We start from the raw sequence: 14116 nt of genomic DNA on the forward strand, positions 1-14116 counted from the left end.
TAAAGGTTCAATTAGGTAATTATGATAGTGTTACCGAAATTTACAATCTAACATAATTGAGATTGAAACTATCAGATATTTGGGCTCGTGGATAATCTGGCAATGCTGTGAAATGCACAAATGTAAGGAAATTGACAGTTCCCCTCATCAAAACCAATAAAGATTGCTATTTTAGTATCACGTGATGCAATTCGTCTAAAATTAAAAATCCTTCGAACATGTATATTGGGTTGCCTAGCACGTATTACCTTTTGGAGTAATAACAATAATTAATTACAGATACTTTGCCCAGTACGATCATCAATATAATTATCATAGTCAATTACGCGGAACATATTGTGTTGAGGCTTTGATTTTTTTATGTAACTGATCCACGCATTAAGCACTGGAAAAAACCATTAGCCACGAGTTTGAACAAACACTAGGTGGTTCTTGAATACGCTTGTGATTAGGAACATGATGAACGTTACTTTTATTCGACAAATTGTTGATTGTATAGTTTATGATCGCGAATAGAGTTGTAGGAGTCTTTAAAATGTGAGACATATTAAAAAATTAAAGAATCATTAAAAAAAACATTACTTCTGATATATCTGTTATATCAGGGTAAGCACAGAGGATTTAAACACCGCAACGGTAGAGTAATTCAATTTTAGCGCAAACACTGTTTTTTTTTAAATCTAATTAATTAAAGTCGGTGAAAAACCATAAAATTATGTAATACATTAAATGGAAAAATGTTTAATACACTACACATTTAATAAGTGGGTACGTTCTAAATTACAATAAATTAAAGGGAGATCATTACAAAAACCTCACGTCGGTGTTGCAACATCAGACATGTCTTAGATAAATTCATGTCTGATATGGTATCAGTCACACGTTTGATGGTCAATAGCAAACTGCTTCATCAACGTCTTACATTCACCGCTCACCGTTAGATTTCAGCCGTCCAAGTGCGGCTCTGGCACCCCGACCGTCTAGGTCCGAAGAACGACCCCAGTCATTCAGGTCCGAAAAAGGACCCCTGATTGTCTAAGCCGACTTTGACATCTCCGTCGTCCAGATCCAAAAATTGACCCTGGTCCTCTAGGTCCGAAACGGGGGCCGCGCCGTTTAGGTTAGTCAAGTTTTATTAATAGTCACCCGTTATATCGCTATAAAATCAAAAGTTACCTAATTTATTAATTAGCGATAAACCTTGAATTGTCACCTATTCAAACCTTCTACTAACGTCGTTTTCTTATTCGTGGGCTTTCAAACGTTGCGGAGTTGACGAATTGATGGGTAATTTTGATGTTGATCACCAATACCATCAATTTGGGTTTCTTTTTTCTTTCCTTGAATGCAGCAACTAAATTATGGCTGTAGCTACCGAAAAAGCTCTGTATTATTTTGCAGAAGGCATAAATTAGAACGAAAAAGCAGCATACATTTCAACACAAATCTATAATACAAAAAGCAATTTAGAATAAAATAAGATAGCTCTCATAGGTATCCTATCGCAGCATGTATGAATCCGCTGCAATAGTCCTTTCTCCTACAAAAGTTAAGCTATATAAGTACTTAGTCTGTACGAATCTGCGGCAGTTCTTTCTTAACTACTTTATTGTTCGCCCTGCCAAGATGCATATTGCACTTTCGCAAGGTAAAGTCCATTTTTTCAGCACAAACGGCAGCATGTGGATTAGTGCCCTTTATAGTGATAGTGAAATAGTTTTTGTGGGTGATACGGAGTTTTTTAAACGTCATCTGAATGGAGCTTCAAAATTATTCTTATTTTAAATTATTTTTATCCCAGAAGTCCTAAGTCACGCCTGCTTATAAGCAGGTAGTGATCTCCTACTCTTGTACCTAAACATTTCGTTTCTCATTTGGGGCGCCTGTTTTTATTTTAATTCAAACCGGGTTTGAAAATATTTCGTAAGCTATAAAATGAGAAATTTTTGCGTGTGTTTTTTCATGATACAATGTTGTAGAAATGAATAGGCAGATTAGAGAAAATCTGAAAATTACTAAAACATTTCAGCAAAATAAAAAATGTTTGGCGCTTCCAGGCAAACGTTACTATCAGCTTTAAAGGGCGAACATGTGGCAAATAGAACTAAATTCTAAAAAATGTAAAAACCCCTCCTACCTCGCACAAGAAGTATTGGCTACCCTAGATTATAAAAAAAAGTTTATCTTGCTCTGAAATACCAATTAAACAATCTTACTATTTACAAGCCACGGAGAAAGATCATCTTTACGTAATATTTTAATAGCGTTTCAAGTTGTTTATATGGTAGAGATACATTTACCTAAATCTATTTAAAAGAGAAAATTTTGTTATTTCGATTATCCTTTCACGTTACATCCTACAGTCAACAATGATTTAATCGCCCGGATCGATACAGATTGTATCGATTTTGGAAAAAAGCTTTGCAAGAAACCTATAATATTGTTTATTATAGTAATAAAATCAATAACGCGAATAGTTATGCAGGGCGTCCAGAAACTGCGTGAAAATATTTTGGGGGGGGATTGGCTGGGTTAAAACCCAAGGAGTCTTCATGTATTAAAAAAAAAGTTACCAACGCTCCCTTTCCGATACACAGAATGTTTAATTTTCAGATTTTTAATAGGTTTTACTTATAAATTGCCGTAGTTTTCGAGAGATTAAATTGAAATTTTGTACCTAATCTTCAAATCTCGATTTAAAAAATAATTATTAAGATCTGCGGGATAGTCCATTTTCTGGGCTCAGACTCTCTTTTTCCAGCCCAAGCTTGTTTGCGGTGCGCCACCGGGCGCTCGGTTGCTGAAGTTCGAATTTCGGTTTCGATCTATTTGTGAAAATAACACAGAAAACGCCCCAATTTTACTCTGATTTGGTCATGTTCGGGATTAACTCTAATCAATGGCAAATGGGCATTACTGCTGGCTGTTTTCGCGAATAGCCCAAAAGCAGTTAAAAATACGGAAAAAATGCAAGTAATATGAAATATCCTTAATTTAACAGGTTATCCAAGTTCCAGGAAAACGCCGCTAATCGGACAGTGGCGACTCGCGAAAAAATTTGGGGTGGACAAAGGGGTGTGACCCCAGAAAATGAACTATGTTATATTATATATTAACAACGATTTCTAAAATCTCGTCTTGCGTGTACAAACTTGCAACTTAATATCTAAAAAACTGAGGCATTTCTGAAACAAAATCTTATGTAAAAAAAATCTGAAACTATATCTGAATAACGAAGACTTTGCAATATCATGTTTAAGTGAAGAGTCATCTTAATTTAACCCAAGGAATCGCCTCTCAAAATGCGTGCAAGCCATTCCTGGGCACCTTGCATAAATGAACCATGCATTTGACTTTCAAAGAAAACGCTTCAGCTAAGTGGCAATATTACTCAATGCCATTATTTAATTCGAGCTCACTTATAACTTTACTACAATTCCATATTCTCTCAGCTCCATATATATTTCAGTCATTAAACTAAATTGACCAAGTTCGTATGAATACACTGTGGCTAATAATGACTTTTGCACTAGATTAAATTGGCAATAATTGAAATGCATAACCCGAAGTTATGCTCGAGTGGTCCTTAATAAGTACGTATCTGTACGTTTTCCAGTTGGTATCCTGTTTCTGGCCTTGCAGTGTCATTCTCACGGGGCTTCGTCTCCGAATTCTGAGAACAACAGGCATTACCCCACAGAAGCACAGTACCAACCTATAGATAAGCGCAATATAAAGCAGGAACGACCTTTACAACCCGTTTCAAGGTAAGTAGGCCAATAGGTATACTTGGTCAGTTTGGTGCGAATGTTGTGTCATAGTGCTGGGGCAGCAAAGGGCCAACATGAGACGCCTCAGGTTCAAGCGACTCAGCATGAGTTAATTTACACAATCCAGGACTCCAACAATCCTGAGGCCGCTGGGAGGACGAAGCGAGGAAAGAAATTGGCTAAAATCGAGCAGTACCTGAAAGAAGTGACACCAACAACTAAAACGCTTTACCAACCGAGACAGTACCAAGCTGAGTCACAGTTGTGAGTAGATTTTACGGCGTTACTTTAATGGGTGAATATTGAACAAATACAGGCACATTTAATGCAAATTTCATTTCGAGAAATTGCAGTGTGTCAAATTAAGAACTGCAGTAAATTGTGGTCTCTGGTGTCAGCTTAATTTGTGCGATCAAGCTTGACTGACTGCATGACCAAGTGCAATATCCTCTCTGTAGATAAATACATGCTTTTGTTACATTCAAATTCAAGAGGTACTGGAAGATTTTAATACCTAAGATGCCTGGTGATTTTGTTGATTTACATTAATATGCATTATGTATGGTAATTATTAGTAGAGAGGAAGAGGACCAATCAGCAGGTCTCAAAAACTTGTCACCTTGGTAGAATATTTATTAAATAACTATTAACGGTATATTCCTAAATAAATGATTTTACTGTTGGTTGGCCGTTGTCCTAATTTTATGGTTATCGTTGTCTCCAATTTTAATATCTTTTACAAAAACGGTTTTTTGCGAAATTGTGTTTCACCAGATTGAAAAACCAGGCACTTTTTAGGCACTATTATTACAAGTTAGAATTGCAATAAATAGACATGAGAAAATACACCTACATAGGTACCTATAATAACAAAACAATGACAATATAATAGTATATTCCTATAGACCAATAGCTAAATAAAAAGACGGAAGGTTCTCAGGAACCAAATTTAACCGTTTCTCCGCCAAACGAACGTGGTTTAACACTAATTAAAATTAAAAAAAACAAACGGAAAAAGCATTGTAGGTACTCAGATATAATGGCCATTTTTAGTTTTTAATTTAATTTTTGTTTCTGTTGTCGGTTACAGTACATGCATCACTAATTGTCTCGAATGTGGTCATTGTTCTCTAATAAATTGAGAGAATTTTTGCAAAAATTATATAATAATTATTCATCCAGTTACCTAGTGTAGCTGTTTATTACCAACTTTAAATATCTGCACAAGTTACATGGACTAATTCAACGGTATCAAAATTTATGTTTTATAGACAAAATTGTATATGTTTCTTATTAATTGTGACGCTGCCGTAACTTTCAATTACGGAGAACTTTTACTATGTATCTTCTCGTAGAAGTCAAGTTTCAAGAATCTACATTTCACATTATTTCCGGGGACTACGAATTATGAAACTGCAATAACCAAATAAATTTAATGTAGTCACGGTTTTGGTTTCAGTCAATGCTTAAAAATCTACCGCACATTTTTCTGCCCAATTAAGCTTTTTACTTGTAGCAAAAGGTACATGAATATTATTATCCTTAAGACAAAAGAAACGTAAGAAATTGTTTTAAATAGAAGCATAACGTCTCAAATCCTTTTAAAGGTTGCCCCTGTATGAGCAGTACATCATCGAGACCTCGAAGCCTACTCCAATTGCCCAAAACATTCTCGCCATTCAGAATGCCATATTAGCCCGGGAAAACGCTATATATGAACAGAAAAGATCTGAACAGCTTCAGAGGCAATTAAATGCTAAAAAAGGACACGCGCAGAACTACGACATTTCCGAACCTGAGGATGAGTATGTTTACTACACGAACGTCCAATATGGAAATGAACCTGCTGTTGGAGAGGAAGAAGATAAAGAGGAGGAAGAAAGTGATGATGATGAAGAGGAGGAAGAACCTGTAAGGAAACCGGATCCTGAGTATGATGAAAAGAGACCTGCGCCAGTTTCTAAGGAAGAAAAATCGAAGACTCCTAACCGGGAAATTGTGTATTACCATAATGTAGAATATAATCGCGAGTCTGGAGATAAACAATCATATGAGAAGAAAAATGGTACACCTGAGGATGCCCCTGTAGCAAAGAATGACGAGCAAGAAGACGATGATGAAGAACCCGAGAAGGAGGATGAAGAAGAAGAAAGGGAAGAAGAAGAAGGAGAAGAAGAAAAGGAGGATGAAGAACCACAAAAACCACCCCCACCTAAATTTCAAGCCAAATTACCTGAAGAGATTAGGCAGAAAGTATTCCTGCCAACTGAGGCAGGGTTAAGTCATCTGTACCAACCACAAGATCCATACGAACTCCCTGAAGATACTGAAGGTAAGCCAATATTGTGGAAACTAGTTGATTCAAGATATAAGTAAATCTAACTTTGTTCCGAAACGGGACATTTAGATGCAATGAACAGAAAGGTCTTTATACTTAAATTGCCTCTATAAACTAGAACTATAAAAGATTGATTCTTGTTGCTTTTGGTGGATAATTTTCGGAGCCCGAGGAATACATTTTTCAACAAATGTGACTCTAATAGAGATCAATCATATCAGCTTTGCCCTTTTTTCTAGTACCATCTAAGAATCCTAAAGAGCGAATCTATGTATCAGACGTGAAATACGAAAAAAACATAGTATATAAACCCGGCCAAGCACCACACGAAGAAGTGGCCTACTTCATCGAACCAGAAATAGTTGAGTACCAGTTGGAATCTGCTCCGGCTGCCAATTATATAACTGATGAAAAGAAGGGGAGGTATTCGTGGCAGCCGAGTGAAAAACCGACTCAGCAAATTCAATCAACCCCGAAAGATAACAACTACCAGAAATACAGAAACAACGTTGTTCAGTACCATCAAGTTCCAGTAACCAAAGCCACGAAACCGAGACAACAAGTTGTGGCTTATGTTTTAGTTCCTCATACTCAGCAGCCCTCAACCAGCCAACAAAGGTAGGGTCATTATCATTGGTCGTCTGATAGTGATTTGTAATACATAGAGTAACGTTAAAAAAAAAAGATAAATTTTTGGATTTTGAACACGATGTCGTCGAAAAAACTGAGACATTCCATTTGAAATAAGCAAATTATTGAGGTTTGATATCGTGCAACATTGGAGGCCTATTTCGGAAATTATAGAGAACTTCATTTTTAATTAAAACACGTTGAAATGTAACTTATTAAGTCGTCTTGGAGCCCCATAAGACCAATTCCGAAATTTGTAACGGTTAGGGTACAGCATTGATTTCTGAAAGACTTTGGAGCTATCAAAATTTTCGAATTTCCCCGAATGACTCGGAAACGGTAAATTTTTGACATAAGACCCTTTATACAGAGTGTCCCAGAATGAGGGGGTCAACGTTTAACTATATATTCCTTGGTCAAAAATATATCGATTCATGGTGATATTGTTATGTATACAAAATTAGTTCTTTCTTGGCTTTTTTGACCATTTAATCCATTTTTATAATTCAATAGTATCTATTTATCGTACTTTATGCCAAAATACTTAATTCAACATTGAAAAAAAATGCCAAAAAATTGAGTTTTTTGCATTTTTCAATATGGCGCAGCCTAAAAAGTGACACATTTTATATACCCTTAGATTTGCTGTAAAAATGTCCATCATTAGAAAAAAACTAGACCTACAGTCCATACTGAAAAAAAGTACTGATATTTAAAAAATCGTTTTTAGATTAGAATTAGCAGGAAACAAGAAAAGAAAAAAATGTGGCGAATGCGCGAGGGTTCTTATATACATGTGATTTTTTCATATTTTTTGAAAAATTAGTTTTCAAGTTAATAATTATAATTGAGAAGATGACAGTTTAAGATTTTTTTGGTCTAAGGGGTGCGGGAAAGGTATTTTGCATAACTGAATGGCATTAGAGGGTTATAACTTATGTACTTAATGCCCATTCAGTTAAGTTTTCGATTTAGATCAAAAGGCATTTTGCCTATCTTAATAGGGGGTACTCTTTGGTTTATAATCTTTCTTCTCGGGGCACATTTGACGGGGGCTATTATTCTAAAATCATCAGAGGGCAAAATCAATTGCTAGAAAGTCGAATGTTAAAAACACCAGAACTCTTATTCACTCATGAAAACGGTTGTTTTTTTTTAAATAAAATTCCCGGTCTGTTACGCAACTATTTTTTTTATCTCTTATTGAATTTTGATTTGGACCGTCAATTAGGCGAAAAAAAAATGTAATTTTTTATTTGGATTTCTGAAAAATAAGCTACAATGCATAGTTGTGTAACTGACAAGAACACCGTTACCAGCTCAGCTCATTGTTGACAATGCCAGTGAACGTATAGCCTTCATAACGAAATAGAAGCACAAATTTGTAATAATATAATTTACCTCCAAACGTATACATTTTTCAAAACTTACTTAAAACCTGGCAAATCTAATCAAATCAGAAGGCCATGCATTCACTGGCATTGTCAGCAATAAGCTGATTAATTTACATAAACTGAACTTAAAATTTGATGATAAATCCGGAAATGGCCAAAAAATTTGGGGGTTCCATTAAAAAAACATAATTTAGTCCTATCACAGTTTTATGACGGAATTTTAAAATACGCGCCTCTTAATGGCCAAAAACTTCACTACAAAACATTTCCTCCTAAAAATCATGTTTACTGAGATATCGCACTCTGACGCATTAATGAGCAATCCTGTATATATTTCTTATAAATTGATGCTTATTGGAGACATTTTTTGAATCAGCATATGTTTTTTTTTTGTTTTTTGTTTGCACGGTGAAATATCAAAAATCCTCGAAAGAAAAAAATGCGTTTCAGCTACCAAACTCAGCAATATGCCATTCAGGATTCGCCGCCACAGAAACAAGCCCAACAACAGCCAGATGGCCCAGCTTACTTGGGACCAACAGACGAGGAGTATCAACAATCTCAAGTGAAGCAAAAGCTGGGGAGGAATTCCAGTTTAAGAATCCTAAAAACTGGAAAGCCAGTTGTATTCATAGGCCATGAAGAGTAACTTTTTTAGATGTCCTCAAATTGCGACGTAATGTTTTTTGATATTATTTATTTTTAAAACTGCATATAAATTTTATGACGCGGTTGACGAAAAGTTATCTATTTTTAATAAATAAAGTTTTTACGTTTTTATGGAAACAAACGATTTTGCTCCTGCAGCGTGTGATGAAATCTGATGCCCTACTTTCCGTTGGAAAAAAATCAGTAAAACACCTTCTTGCCATAATCAGATTAAGCGTAATTCAATTAATTTCCAATGGTGCGCCTTCTACATTCGCTTAAATAGGGTTACATTTGCACGTAATGCTCTTAGATGCGAGATTGAGGGTCTTTGTCATTTTATATTCGTGTCTATCTGGGATAATGTCTGTGTAAGTATTTATTCACTGTAGATATAGGTACCTTTCACAAACCGCCTCGTAGACCATTCTGCCCACCGTTGAGATTTCAGAACACTTATGAAGCATTGTAAGTTTATACAACATTATTATTTTAGTAATCACTATAATAACAGTAGAGATTATGGGATCCCGGAAGAATCCAGTTTATCTCTTAGGGACATCCTTCCCTTAAGACCAAAGCACTATGACAAAAACAGAGCCCCGAAATTTCACGGGCAGCCCACTATCGTGTATTTCCACGTCACGGTTCTTTCTTTAGATTCCATAAACGAAGAATCTATGGTAAATTGCAATGGAACATTTGTAAGATAGCAAAAAATATTATTTTCTGTAGACCTACGTGACAGATATATTCCTGGCACAAAGTTGGAGAGACCCCAGGCTACGCCTTCCAGAAAATATGAAAGAGGAATACAGGATTTTGGACGTTGAGTGGCTTCACAACATCTGGAGGCCTGACTGCTTCTTTAAAAATGCCAAAAGTGTGACTTTCCACGAAATGTCAATTCCTAATCACTATTTGTGGCTCTACCACGACAAAACCTTACTCTACATGTCGAAGTAAAAGTTCTTTTTTTACCCATAAATGATTACAACCCATTCTGGTATCTATAATAAGTTGAATTCCTTTCATGTGGAAAAATTAGGGATAAACCAGTGGCGGATCTATGGTTAATTCTACAAAGCAAATTCACATACAGTGTGGTCCTAGAACTGCTTACACAGTGCTTGATACGCAGTAGATTATTAGTCACAATTTTCTAAAAATATTTATTTCTTGTTTGATCTTTTTTGTTTATCCCTGTTATTACCAACCTCAAAATTGTGTCAGGTACGCTATTGGCTTTACAGTAAATGTAAAAGTCGCTAAATTGTAGAGAACTTTAATAACACTCAGAATACGTTAAGTTATTGGTATATCACAACCTAAATATCTCCCTTGAGCGTTTTATTCTGTATGTCCATGTTCTTTAATTTAAATTATTATCCATTTAAATTGCTTTACAAAACATATTACATAAAACTCTTACAGAGGGTATTGTGTAATATGTCTCTGAAGTAACACAAAGTTTTTTTCAACCGAGAAATTTTTAGATTTTTACTTTTTTCGCCCGGGCTAACAGGTGAATATTGACAGTACGCTTCTGCCTTCATTACACTTCTTTCTTACTTATAGGATAATTTTTCAAGTTATAAAGAATTTTTACAGCAATCAGTAGGTATACACTAGCACTGACACATCGTCACCATTTAAACTCTAGTAAATCAGCTACTGGCTCATATTCATCATTGTACACATTTTCACAATTTTTGAGTGATAAGTGACGACTTTTTCTTGACATTTTTGCATTTTTAATTTCTTTCGATGATTCTAACATTGATTTTTTGTTGCTGCTTTTTGCTTGAAAACTATATGTTATTTCCTCTAATTTTATTGGTTTCAAACACGTGTTGCTCAAACACAGTTTCATAATTTTTTTAGACTCAGAAATTTTCCAAAATTATTTCTTTCTATCTCGATTTTAAAACGAGTCGTCTCTGATTGTTAACTGTCTTGAATGCAAAATTTCCATTGCGCAGAGAACTATCTACTCTAAAAACCATTGGCGTATCAGATTCTTTCAAAAACCCATAAAATTCCTAATTTTCTTTCTTTCATTTTTTTTTCATTTCATTTGGTTTGTTAGCTGATTCTTAATTGAAGGCGTTGTTTTTGAAAACCTTGCCTAACAGTCAATGGTAAGTCCCTAAGCAAGGCACCAAACTGCCCAGCATATTATGTCTACTACTGAGAGATCCCTGCATTCCCTTATTCAAATCAAGACAACTTGGTTTTCTGTGTTAAACGCAATATGCTTTGCTTCAGGCTTATGAATTAACTATACTAAGTTTGTGGATGAGGATTGTAATCATTTCCAACCGTTTTGTATGATTATTTTATGTAATAGTCTTAGCGAAAATGTTAAGGTAAAGACGCTTTTAGATTGACTCTGGTCTTATCTTGCGCCATGAAATTTGAAACTTACCCCCATGACACGCAGATTTGCACTATGATGATTGAAAGCTGTGAGTGTATTTTTATAATTTAACTATTTTATTATTTAGATCTTTGCAGTGTCCCATACAGACCATGACTTGGTATTTATATGGAATATGACGGATCCGTTGGTGGTTAATCCCGATATTGAGCTGCCTCAGCTTGATATATCGAATAATTACACTACCGACTGCACCATCGAATATTCTACAGGTTGCTAACGCCAATGGTCAAAATCCCAAAAAACATATTTATGTTTAGGGAACTTCACATGCTTAGCTGTGGTGTTTAACTTAAGAAGAAGACTAGGGTATCATCTATTCCATACCTACATCCCCTCAGCATTAATCGTGGTAATGTCATGGATATCCTTCTGGATAAAGCCTGAGGCCATACCTGCTCGAGTCACTTTAGGTGTCACCTCCTTGCTCACTTTAGGTAACGTATTTTCCAATGCAACCTAAATTGTGCTTTAAAAGTATACAGAGTATCTGTAACTGAGTGCCCATTAGAAATATTTCGAAATCTATGCAAGATAAAAAAATCAGAATTTAGTATGCAGCTGTTTGAGGCCAAAATTTATTTATTGAAAATATTTTCAAAATAGCGGCACTTTCGAAAGTATCGGGAATTGATAACAACTTTGTTATTTTAATTGAAATTACTATATTTTTTATTTTTTTTAATGATTTCATGTTGAATTTCAGGTCAATTTTATGTAACATACTGTTAGACAAAAGTGTCAACTTTTGGAGATAAAAATTGTTTTTTATCTCCAAAAGTCCAAAATTTTTTGTCAAAATTTCCCAAAATCTTTTGGGTAAAAAAATTATTATAGTGGACCTAACAAAGGTAGAACAACAAAATTATTTTCAGTAAAAAGTTAAAAAATTACACTTTATTCTTCTCATTTTCAATTTTGGTAATCATCTACAGAGTGGTCTGCAAAATAAATTGAACTAGGCCAATACAAAAATGCCGAAAAGTCATTTTCTTCAAATGGGACACCTCATATTTTACTATGTGGATTAAAAGGCCGTTTCATTCTACATCCAGTTATGTAACATTTTTCTATTCTTACATAAGAATTTTTTTGACTTGTTTCAGTTTGAAATTTGAAAATTAAAAAAAATATGTTCAAAACATAATTACTTGGCGTTGTAACGTCCTTAACTACGTGTTAACAAATTATTATAATAATTGTTCAAAATGCCAACATTTGTTTCCATACATTTTTTTGTCGGTAAGTATACCTGGTCAAAACTGAAATAAATTTAAAAAAATTCTCTTGTAATAATAGGAAAATGGTACATAATTGAATATAGAATAAAATGGCCTTTTAACACACATAATGAAATATGGGGTGTCTCATTTGAAAAAAAAGGCTTTTCGGTATTTTCGTATTAGCCTAGTTCAATTTATTGTGCAGACTGCCCTGTAGATTATTATTAAAATTGAAAATGAGAAGAATAAAGTGTAGTGTTTTGACTTTTGACAAAATTTAGTTATTTTACCTTTATTAGTTTCACTATAATAATGTTTTTTACACAAAAGATTTTTGAAAATTTCGGCAAAAAACAATTTTTATCTCCAAAAGTTGACACCTTAGGCTAGCAGTATGTTACATAAAGTTGACCTGAAATTCAACATGAAATCATAAAAAAACATGAAAATATAGTCATTTCAATTAAAATAACAAAGTTGTTATCAACTCTCAATACTTCCCAAAGTACCGCAATTTTGAAAATATTTTCAATCAATAAATTTTGGCCTCAAATGGCTGCATGCCAAATTTTGATTTTTTAGTTTTCGCGGATCTCAAAATAGTTCTAATGGGCACTCAGTTAAAGACATCCAGTATATAAACATACTTTTAGCAACTCAAAATACACAGTCGCAACAATCGTTACCTCCTGTGTCATACGTGAAAGCAATAGACGTGTGGATGTCCAGTTGTTCAGTATTTGTCTTTATGTCACTTATGGAGTTTGCAGTGGTCAATAACTACATGGGACCTGTGGCGACTAAAGCTATGAAGGGGTATTCTGATGAGGACCTTCATTCAAACGTCAACGACTACAGGGTAATACGTGACATTGGTAGTGGCAACCAATGATAGTAAACGTGATTTTAGGGTATGGATAGACCACGCTATAGCAGCGTTAGCCAACCTCAATATCCCACCTTTTGCAATGGAAAAAGTATACCGTTGTGCATCGATCAATTTTCTAGATTTTTCTTTCCTTTTTCGTTTTTGATTTTGAATATTGTGTACTGGTCCACGTTCCTTTGATAAAGTCACGAGCTTACTTGTATAAACAAGCACAATGTTTATCCGGTAGCAGCTGTGGGAGGATTGTTAAGTTTGTAGTTGTACAAAATTCGGAGATAAAAAATTCTGCCAGTTTTGTTTAGGGGTTAAACGACAACGGTAATATGTACATTTTTGTTAGACGTAACGCCCCTTAGTAGAAGATATTCAGTCACTAATTTGTCTTGAATAAGGCCATGTATAGTTTAAATCAGTAGAAGAGTTAACAGAATCTCCCCTGTAAGTGTTGTATAGAACAATCACATAGATAGCAGGCACCCATCCTTTGGAATATGCAACTATACACTTTTTAACTCAAAACTTTTGTGATGTAGGAATATTAAAATAACTCATATTAGTATTAGCAATATCGAATACAATTCAAAAAATTGTAAATCCCAGCAGCCGGATGCGAAATTATCAGCGACCCCCACACTAGAAAGAGGAAGCTGCATCGCTGATTAAACCAAAATATGTCCCATTTTAGTTGATTTCAGCCGTCGCAACGCGATGTTAACATAAGAATTTTGGTGATAAGCTGTAGTGTTGAAGATCAACGGCGGTTTCTTCCCACCTTGAATACCCG

At 34.8% G+C, this 14116-nt stretch overlaps 2 protein-coding genes across 2 annotated transcripts; both read left to right on the forward strand.

The window, feature by feature from the left end:
• The first annotated feature begins 1538 nt into the window (after nt 1–1538).
• LOC136409502 (chemotaxis regulatory protein ChePep-like) lies at nt 1539–8923 on the forward strand. The gene is made up of 6 exons (XM_066391042.1): nt 1539–1648; nt 3617–3767; nt 3822–4034; nt 5378–6102; nt 6348–6726; nt 8583–8923. Exons 1-6 carry the CDS (start codon nt 1627–1629, stop codon nt 8779–8781), a joined length of 1689 nt encoding a protein of 562 aa, XP_066247139.1. The 5' UTR covers nt 1539–1626; the 3' UTR covers nt 8782–8923.
• A 30-nt stretch (nt 8924–8953) lies between these two features.
• On the forward strand, nt 8954–14102 carry HisCl1 (Histamine-gated chloride channel subunit 1). Its single transcript, XM_066391073.1, has 8 exons — nt 8954–9151; nt 9277–9463; nt 9516–9742; nt 11166–11248; nt 11298–11432; nt 11481–11657; nt 13097–13302; nt 13354–14102. Exons 1-8 carry the CDS (start codon nt 9084–9086, stop codon nt 13510–13512), a joined length of 1242 nt encoding a protein of 413 aa, XP_066247170.1. The 5' UTR covers nt 8954–9083; the 3' UTR covers nt 13513–14102.
• The last annotated feature ends 14 nt before the right edge of the window (nt 14103–14116 follow it).

This window comes from Euwallacea similis, chromosome 6 (genome assembly GCF_039881205.1).
Source record: "Euwallacea similis isolate ESF13 chromosome 6, ESF131.1, whole genome shotgun sequence".
NCBI lineage: Eukaryota > Metazoa > Arthropoda > Insecta > Coleoptera > Curculionidae > Euwallacea > Euwallacea similis.

Bases quoted from the DNA above. Each gene is read 5' to 3' on its own strand.
- LOC136409502 (XM_066391042.1), top strand. From the start codon at position 1,627: ATGCATATTGCACTTTCGCAAG. The intron at 1,649-3,616 runs GTAAAGTCCATT...TACGTTTTCCAG, and splicing joins GCATATTGCACTTTCGCAAG to TTGGTATCCTGTTTCTGGCC. The intron at 3,768-3,821 runs GTAAGTAGGCCA...GTTGTGTCATAG, and splicing joins CCTTTACAACCCGTTTCAAG to TGCTGGGGCAGCAAAGGGCC.
- HisCl1 (XM_066391073.1), top strand. From the start codon at position 9,084: ATGCTCTTAGATGCGAGATTGAGGGTCTTTGTCATTTTATATTCGTGT. The intron at 9,743-11,165 runs GTAAAAGTTCTT...AGACGCTTTTAG, and splicing joins ACCTTACTCTACATGTCGAA to ATTGACTCTGGTCTTATCTT. The intron at 11,249-11,297 runs GTGAGTGTATTT...AGATCTTTGCAG, and splicing joins CACTATGATGATTGAAAGCT to TGTCCCATACAGACCATGAC.